The 9042-nt window shown below is 43.9% G+C and overlaps 2 protein-coding genes across 2 annotated transcripts in view; one reads left to right on the top strand and one right to left on the bottom strand.

Moving 5' to 3' along the window:
* LOC102892054 (keratin, type II cuticular Hb1) overlaps nucleotides 1-158 on the bottom strand; it is a 5394-nt gene extending 5236 nt beyond the window's left edge. Inside the window, 1 exon segment of the mRNA XM_025045603.1 lies at nucleotides 12-158. Within this exon segment, the coding sequence (XP_024901371.1) occupies nucleotides 12-158 (147 nt within the window).
* Nucleotides 159-8844: 8686 nt separating this feature from the next.
* The window catches only part of LOC102891571 (keratin, type II cuticular Hb6), a 42856-nt gene continuing 42658 nt past the window's right edge, over nucleotides 8845-9042 (top strand). The window contains exon 1 of the mRNA XM_025045375.1: nucleotides 8845-9025. Coding sequence (XP_024901143.1) covers nucleotides 8845-9025 — 181 coding nt within the window. The remainder of the gene's footprint in view (nucleotides 9026-9042) is intronic.

Genomic DNA, 9042 nt, shown 5'->3' with positions numbered 1-9042 from the left:
CCCCCGCAGACTCTCTGGCTGCCAAAGCCCCCGGTGAGGCCGCGGTAGCAGGAGATGCCGCGGTAGGGGGCGGCCGTGATGCAGCAGCGGCCGGGCCGGGGCCCGCAGGCGGAGGCGCAGCTGAAGGCCTGGCCGCAGAATCCTGATCTGCAGGTCATGGTGCTTCTGAAGTTCTGGGTTACAGAGCACGGGATGTGAGATCTGGAGTCTTGGTGGAAACTCCAATGTGTTCCTCAAGGCTCCCCTGTCCTATTTATGCTGGAGTGGGAATAGGCTTGGCTGTGCAGATGGAGTTGGGGCAATTTGTGCTTTATGGGCTTGGGCGGTTAGCCGGGTCCAACCCCTCTCTAGAATGTGCTTTAATGGCGGAATGGCCTGCACCTTCCTCTGTGTTAAGGATGCCAATCCCTGGGCGGTAGGGGGACTCATCATGTTTCATCTTCAAAGTGCCTTGCCAGCAGGGCATGCACTCATTGAGGGTACTGGGGAGAGAAGGGCAGGGCAGAAGAGAGAGAGGTGAAGGGAGGCAGAAATGGGGCCAGGAGAAGGGGAGAACAGAGGCCAGATGCTAGAGAGGAGAAGCAGGGAGGAGGAAAGGACCTCTGTGTGTTTGGAGGGTCAGTGGGGAGGAGACCCAGGAAAAACTGAGGTGTTAGCAGAATACCTGCAAGTTTTCATTCCAGTAATGGCCACAGTGCTACTAAAACACTAACCTGGACTCTCCCTCTCCTTAGATTTCCAGTGGGCTGCTGAAAAATATCTGATTTTTCTTACCATGGCAGCAGCTAACACATTAGTAAATATTTGTGTTTGACATCTTTTCAGCTTTTATTATAAGAGTTTTCAAACATATAGAAAACTTGAAAGGATAGTATAACAAACACCCTGAGATGTTTCACCTTGATACCTAGATTCAACCGATGTTAATATTGTGCCTTATTTCCTTTCACATCCACCTAATTATTTGGCAGTTACAGAAAGCATGGCATGTAACCCTTAACTTTCGGCATGCATTTCTTAACGGTAAGGACAGTACCATTTTCACATATAAGAAAATGAACAATAATTCCAAAGAATCATTTATTATACATTCCACATTCAATTTTCCCAAGGATTAAAAATATAGGTTGTATGTGATTTAACTTGTGGCTCTAGCCCTTGTATTTTCTATAAACTTAACTCTAGAGCTGGGCTCTTCATTATAGTAGCCGATAGGCACATGTGGCTATTTAAGTTAGTTGACATTAAATAAATTCAAAATCTAGTTAGTTCCTCAGTTGTATTAGCCACATGCCACACAAGACTAGTGGCTATCTTATTGGACAGCACAAATATAGAACATTTCCACCATTACACCAGTCTCTATTGTATTGTGCTGGACTAGAGGCTTGATTAGGTTTAACTGAAACATTTTGGGACAGAATACTTTATAAATGATGCTGTATAACTCTTACTGTATCACCCCAGGAAGCACAAAACATCAGGTTGTTCTATTATTGGTGATGCTAAATCAGATCACTTGAGTACATTTCCCCCCTTACAATTAGAAAATACTCTGTAGGGGAACCTAGATCCTATTTTGATAGAAAGATGTTTTGTTTTTATTGGTCACCTACTATTATTACATGTTATAAATGATCTCTAATTCTCCCATCAACTGTATGAAGTATGTACCATGATCCCCATTTTACAGATGAGGAAACCAAGGCTTAGAGAAGTTAAATAACTTGCCCAAAGTCTCCCAGCTGGTAAGTAGTGGAGCCCAAGAGATGCAACACCTTCTTACCTACAAGCTATGACAACCCCTGGATTTATTAACCCCTGGAAAATTTCAAGAGAGTAGAGTTGTTTAGGAGGTGATAGCTGTGGATTCAGGGTTGGGGAGAGTCATTCTAAGGAAGATGGGCAGAGTCAGAGGGGGTTGGGATGGTTAGAACCAGGAGGGGCCAATGTGGTGTGAGTGCGACACAAGGATGATGTGAGGCTGGGGGCAAGAGAAGGGTATGGGTTGAATACAGAATCCCGTGCCTTAAAATTGAAGGAAGGGGTTGTAAAATGGCAAGTTTAGTAATTCGTATACTTCTGGCATACTGTAAGTACCTTGATAGATTGTACTGTGTTCTGCTTCCCATGAAGCACCCCTACTCCAATAGGTCTAGAAAAATTATATCATAAAATACAGAGGTTTGTATTAAATTGAAAGGAAGAAAAGAGAAGTGAAATGATGTGGCTGGCAGCCCTTATAGCTGCTGTGCCTTTGGGGAAAGAGCAGCTTAGGGAAGGTGGAATAGGGTGGGGTTGATGGGAAAAGAGAAGAAAACAAGAGTAGAGTTCTGGGGTAGGGCTCCGGGTGTCTGTGCAAAACATTCAGGAGTGAGGCCTTGTGACAGGTCAGACATGAGGTCGCAGATTGTTACAGCCATCTGGTCATCCCAGAGGAAGGTATGGCATCTGCTGTCACTTTATGTGTTTGGGGAACAGGGCCAGCACTTCTGAGGCCCTTTATACTACCTCATCTGCAATCCTGGGCATTGCTCACAATTGAGCAATGGTGTTCCCAGCAGGCCAGCTGGCTGCGTGTCCTCAGGCGAAGCATTGTGAGTTAAGGTGCATCTCACACTCACTTTACCTTTTCTACCAGTGTAACTCCTTGTAAAAATGACATGCATAAATAAACATGAGCTAATTACTAATGATTGATCCTTGCTAAGCAATTTGAAAAAAGCAGGAAGTAATTTAAAACCAGATAGAGACAAATTCAAAAATGCACCATTTCATTACATTTCAGGCATTATTAGTTGTTGCTAATCTTTGAAGACCTAAAAAGACATTCAACCTGTATGTTTTCTTCAAGCGGAAAAGTTTAGGCAGTGAGAGGAGTCTGGAGTCTGGCAAGTGGGGAGAGTTGGCAGCATCACCACTTTATGGTCTTGGCTCTGGCAAAGCGAGCTTTCTGGAAGTTAAAATGGTTTATATTGTGAAATATGTCACACACACAAAAGAATTATAGGTCATGTACCTACTACCTATAGGAAGAAACAGGACAGACGATAGAACAGATCCTTATGAGCCTCACTCTGATTGCACTCCTTCCTTCCTGGCCTAGGGATGGTTCCTCTCTGAGATTTTGTGTTAAATCATTCCTTGCTTTTCTTTATAGTTTTAGCACTAAATTATGCATCCCTAAACCATATATTACTTAGCTTTCCAGTTTTCGAACTTCATATAAATGGAATCATATTGTGCGCATCTTTTTGTGTCTGGTTTCTTTTGTTCAACGTTACTTCCTGTAGCTGTACAGTGTTCATTTTCACTGTGGATTGTACTCATTGTATGAACATGCCACAGTTTATTTATCTTTCTACCCTGATGGCCCCATGGTTGTTTCCAGAACTTGTACTATAAACAGAGCTGCCATGAATATACTTTTCTATGTCTTCTGGTATGTTTGTGCAAGAGTTTTTCTAGGGTATATGGTTATTTAAAAAAAAAAAAAAAACAACAACTATGCAAATAGTATATGTTTGGTGTAGAAAACTGTTTTATGACTATTATTCCAAACTTAAAAGATAATAACATTTCTTAATGTTCATCTTGCTTCATGCTAAATACTATACTAAGAGCCGAACATGCATTCATGTATTTAATTTTTACAATTGCCCTCTGAGGCAGGCGCTATTATTCTAGTTTTACAGAGGAGGACACTGAGGCCTAGGGAGGTTAAAAAAATTAAAAAACTGGCTCAAGTTGTGTGGTTAGTGGCTCAGAGTTGGCACTCAGAGCCTGATGTGTTTGATCCCAATGGAAGGATGAGTTTATCTCATTGCACTCCTATCTACTCATTGTCAGCCATTATTAGAAGTATCACACAGCAGATGGTGTTTGTATATAATACATTAACACACACATACTTACTAATCCCCTCACTTCAGTATCCTCTTCTGGGCTTTTCCAAGTGCTCTCAGGGTTTAGGACCAGAGAATGGAGAAGTGCTCACCTATGTTTGTAGTGAGTTTCCAATTTTAAAAGAAAAGCTGGATACATACCCAGATCATGAACAAAAATACAAACCCTGCAATATACCAATGGGTACAAATGTTTGGTTGATAAATATATTCCAAGGGCTTGGACACATAGTAGGTGCTCAATAAATATTTGTTGAATGAATGAAATACATACCATCTACATATTAAGTGCTGACTAATGGAGCCATCAAAGCTTGGTGGTTAATTGTATAAAGCTTTCTGGTAGGTTAGGGTGGGGACAAGATGAAGCAGACCAGAGGTCAGCTATTCCTAAGGTTGGGTTTGGGGTGGGGAGATGCCCCTGGCTGAGGCCTGACGGAAAGATGAAATGAGTAGATGTGTCTTTGGCCAAAGCAAAGTCTTTGACCTGAGCAATGGCAGGGTAATGGGAAAAGCCAGCCAACGAGGGCAAGAATCCTGAAGGCTTTGGGGCAGAGTGGAAATTGGAGATAGAGTTAGGGAAGAAAAAAGGAGGAAGAAGATGCTTGATCTTACACTGTTACTCTCAAGGGCCACTTGGAACAAAGACAGAGACTGGCTTGGGGGCAAAGAGAATGGGAGGGAGGGGAGATTGGGAGAAACAAAGAGAAGAGGAGGGATGTGAAGGACTGGAGAGTAACAATGGGAAGAAGACACAGGGGAGAATGGTGAGGGGACAGTGCAAGGGTGAAGCACAGAGGAGGAAGAGTTTGATGGGGGAAAGGATGCAACACTGAGGGCAAGATATAGACTTACCTGCAAAGAGGAGTAACCTTGGAACCAGCTTTATAGCAATGAATTCTCATAGGTCAGGGACATGGGTGGGGAATGTATAGGAGCTCAGCCTGATTAGTGGTATGGACCTTACCAAGGGCAGAACTCCTGAGTCAAGATTCATTTCCCCCAGGTCTTTGCATTTTTGTTCATGAGATCCTTTGGCTCCTTGTCCTCTGGTGAGTTCTCATGGATAACTGACCATTGTCCCAAGCTGTCTTGGCTGAGGAGGCAGGCCTCTGACTTGGGCCTCTCATCAACTCACCAACCCAATTGCCCTGCCTGGTAGCTAGACCTGAGGTCAACTCTCTCATTAATTGCTCAAATGCTATGTAAATATCCACTCCCTCACACTTCAATTTCTCTCCATGGAACTTGGTCTGCACCTGCTTTTTGTGAACAAAGAGCACCAGCTGCAAATTTAGAAAGGGCATAATTCCTTGAATACCTGCAAGCCTAATGTGCAGATGTTTTGCTAGCCTGTAGAGCCCACAGACTGCTTCCCAGCCCACAGTCATGGAGCAGAATCCCAGAGATGACACAGGCCCTGCTTCTGAGGTCTCTGCCTCAACTGGCTCTCTATCATCACAGCATCTCATAATCCTTTCCTCTCCTGCAGGGACTCTCAGATGCCTCTACTGTCTTCCCACTCTCTGAAATATCTCCAGGCACATCTTTGCACCAATATTGCCCCACCTGCTTCTTTACTGAATCCAGTCCTTACCTTTTCCAGGGAGCCTTTCTTGCCTTTCCCATCAGACTAGCTGCATTCCACATTGCCCCGGAATGGGCACTGTCAGTAGTCATTGTATTCCTGAGCATCTGATGGTATATGTGAAAAGCATCCCTCTCCAGACTTCTGGCCTTTCTCATGAATGTGTTTCTGTCTTCCTTGTCATATGAGGAGCTCCAGAATTCATGTTGCCTTCCTTCTCTTAGTGCGTTCCTTCCTCCCCTCCAAATTAAGGCAGAGTTCAGGATATATCAATCACAGAATCACTGAATTCCCTCAACAAGATTTTATCTAGTCTAATCCATCATCTTTCTTGGGGAATCTACCTTATAACATCTTCCACAGGAGCGGATGAACTGACAAGTATTTCTTAATGTTAAAACCATCTGATTTTCCCTTTGTCTCCAGGCATCCTTTGAAACAAGATCCACGTGGGCTAAAAGAGGAGATTCTGATCTCCAGATATGAAAGTATTTTGGTTCACCCTGTCTCCATAAACATGGTGACCACTCCGGAATAACAAGTGTTTCTCTTTTATATAAAGCTTCCCTAAAAGGGAGACATAATGCAGGCTCCTTTAGGAAATCATGACTACCTGCCCTCCTTCTGGGAAGTTCTTTCGCAATTCCAACTTCCATCTGTCCAGTTGCAGTGAAAGCTTGACTTCTCTTGCTCCTTTTGAAGTACAATTATACTTGGATGGATTATCAATTGCATATCCCTCACCCTCAATCCTGTGGTACCCCTGGGCTATTGACCAATCAGGAGGTTTCGGGAGCAGGTAAAAAGCAAGATGAGTGAGAATGTCATTGATTTATGGCTTGCATTATTATATTACTATTAGAATTTCTGATGGTCTATTAAGGCCAAATAAGAAATACAAATTTTTGAGTTATTTACAAATAATAGATCTTTTGGACTGTTCAAGATTCTCTTTTCATCTGGTAGTGTGGTTGCCCAAGGATTGGTGATGTATTCCCTTTGTCATATTGCCTAAGAGGAGAGATTCCCATTGGGCCTTCCCTGGGGCAGCTGAGCTAGAGTGAAGATTGAAGGAGAGGCATTTCATTTGGGATTCTTTTCCAGGAAGTAACCATAGCCAAAGGTCTCAGGTCCTCCCTGCTTCTTGGACTGATGCCTATTACCCGCCACCCCTCCTCTCCCCCCCCCCACCGTGGTGGAATAACAGTAAATACATTTATTGAGCACTTGCTGTGTGCCAGGTGCTGTGTTAAGCATTGTCTGTGCATTATTTAATTTAATTTTTTTACTAGTCCTTTAAGATAAGCAACCTTAGTGAGAATTTTACATAGGTGGTTTAGGAATATGAGTAGGTATATTCCATCAAACCTGCTGATATATCAACAGCAGCAGCAGCAGCAACAACAGCAATAACAATGTCAATAACACATATCCCTACTTACCCATCAAACCTGTCACTATAACTACTGCAGCAGCAACAACTACTACTACTAATATGATTACACACTTAGAGTGTGTCAGGCTCTGTTCTAAGTGCTTTACATGGATTAATTTTTTAATCCTTAGAACAACTTTATGAGGTGGGTACTATTATCCCCATTTTACAAATCATCAAATGAGACAGGGAGGTTAAGTAATTGCTTAAGTTTACACAGCTAGAAAGTGGCAGAGCTGGACTTTGAAAGTAGGTAGTTTGAAATCTGGGTCTGTGTTCTCAACTAATATGCCATACATTTAAACTTCTTAGTTTCAATCATATTTAGAAATGATTTTGCGTAGTGACTGAATGCACACATACATACACAACACATACGATTGAAACAAAAATGAAATGTTATTCTTACTATGTATGATGCACTCTGATATTTTCTTATTCTACTCTACTTGGTTTTGTTCTAATCTAGTTCATTAAAATTCTGGTTGTTTCCATAAGTGAGTCACAATGAGAACTTAAAAAAAAATTGTTACCTCAGAGCATTCTACTTTGTAATTATAATAAAGCGCATCTGCATTGTGCTCTGGAGTTTACCCAGCATATGCACATATCTATAATTCTCCAAGAAAACACTGGAAGAGAAATGTTTACACCATTTCCCAGAGAAGTAAAGTACCTTGCCCTCAGATCACACTGAACTCATCATGGCAGAGCCTTGGTTCCTACCCAGCCCTTTGGGTTGAAGGCCAACACTATCCATGCTGGATAGACAATGCACACCAGTATGTATCTGTAGTGGCATCTTCAACGGTTGCTGACAAACTACTGTAAAGGAAAAGGAGTGGTAAGGTTGGTATAGCATGGAAAACAGCACAGACTCATGGGGGTGATGGCAGGTGGTTGGATATTTTCCTCCTATGGTTCTATCTAGATTGATCCTATTATATTCTGAGCCAAATGCTGTGCAGACTCATAACAGTGGTGTCTGCCCCAGGCCTTCTGGGCCCTGGAGGAAATGCGAAGGCTTGAGGTGAAATCCAGACATACTGTCTTTGATTTTGATTAGGGCCTAAGTCAGAAGAGTTAGCTAGAGACTCTGGTGTGGGAGCTACCTGGCTGCTTTTCCCGGTCGCAACCACAGAGGTCAGCCAAGGTTTCTTAAAGGGGTCTATCAATCAGAGAGAGAGAGAGAGAGAGAGAGAGAGAGAGAGAGAGAGAGAGAGAGAGAGAGAGAGAGAGAGGACAGCGAATATATTGATAAGTGTAAGTGATGGATATGGGAATGATGTGGGGTGTTGGACTCGTGTGGGGTAATTGAGATGAGAGATTGTGTAAATGTTGGGGCTTTAGGAGTGCAGAAAGAGGGCATCACTGTGAGGGAAATCACCAAACGCATCCCAGGTTCCAATCATCTGTTCATCTCACACTCTCCCAGTGTCCCTGAGGCTAGTACGATCAGCACCACGGATAGCGGTGTGACGTCATCAAATGGGGTGTGACGTCATTAAATGGGGAGGTGCAGGGGGACCCGCAGCCCCGCCCTTCCCTTCCATTCCAACCTGAGTCACTGCTCCCCTAACTTCCAATACCTAAGTTTCCCGACTGTGTATAGGGAGGTTGGGGTGGGTGTGGGGGAAGTGAGCTGGCCCTTTGATGATAAAAATTGTGCAGTTTAGGGTAAAAGGCCGTAAACATCTGGCCGCATCTGGCCCCCAATTAAGCACATTAAGGGAGGAGCTAGCAGCTAAATAACTCAAGCCAATAAAAGACAACTAATTGCTCCTAACCTGTGGACGCATCAGGCTCCCCACATATATAAAGGGCCCAAAGATGTCTGAGACGTAAACGCTTCGTCCATTGTACCTTCCATTACTACCACTCCCTCCTCAGAGAATCCCGTGCCCCAAAGAAACGCCATGACTTGTGGATCCTACTGTGCTGGCAGCGCCTTCAGCTGCGCCTCCGCCTGCGGGCCCCGGCCCGGCCGCTGCTGCATCACCGCCGCCCCCTACCGCGGCATCTCCTGCTACCGCGGCCTCACCGGGGGCTTTGGCAGCCAGAGCGTCTGCGGGGGCTTCCGCTCTGGCTCCTGTGGCCGCAGCTTCGGATACCCC

The sequence above is a fragment of the Pteropus alecto genome, unplaced genomic scaffold (genome assembly GCF_000325575.1).
Source record: "Pteropus alecto unplaced genomic scaffold, ASM32557v1 scaffold220, whole genome shotgun sequence".
Lineage (NCBI taxonomy): Eukaryota > Metazoa > Chordata > Mammalia > Chiroptera > Pteropodidae > Pteropus > Pteropus alecto.
This window is presented reverse-complemented; position numbering and strand designations above follow the sequence as displayed.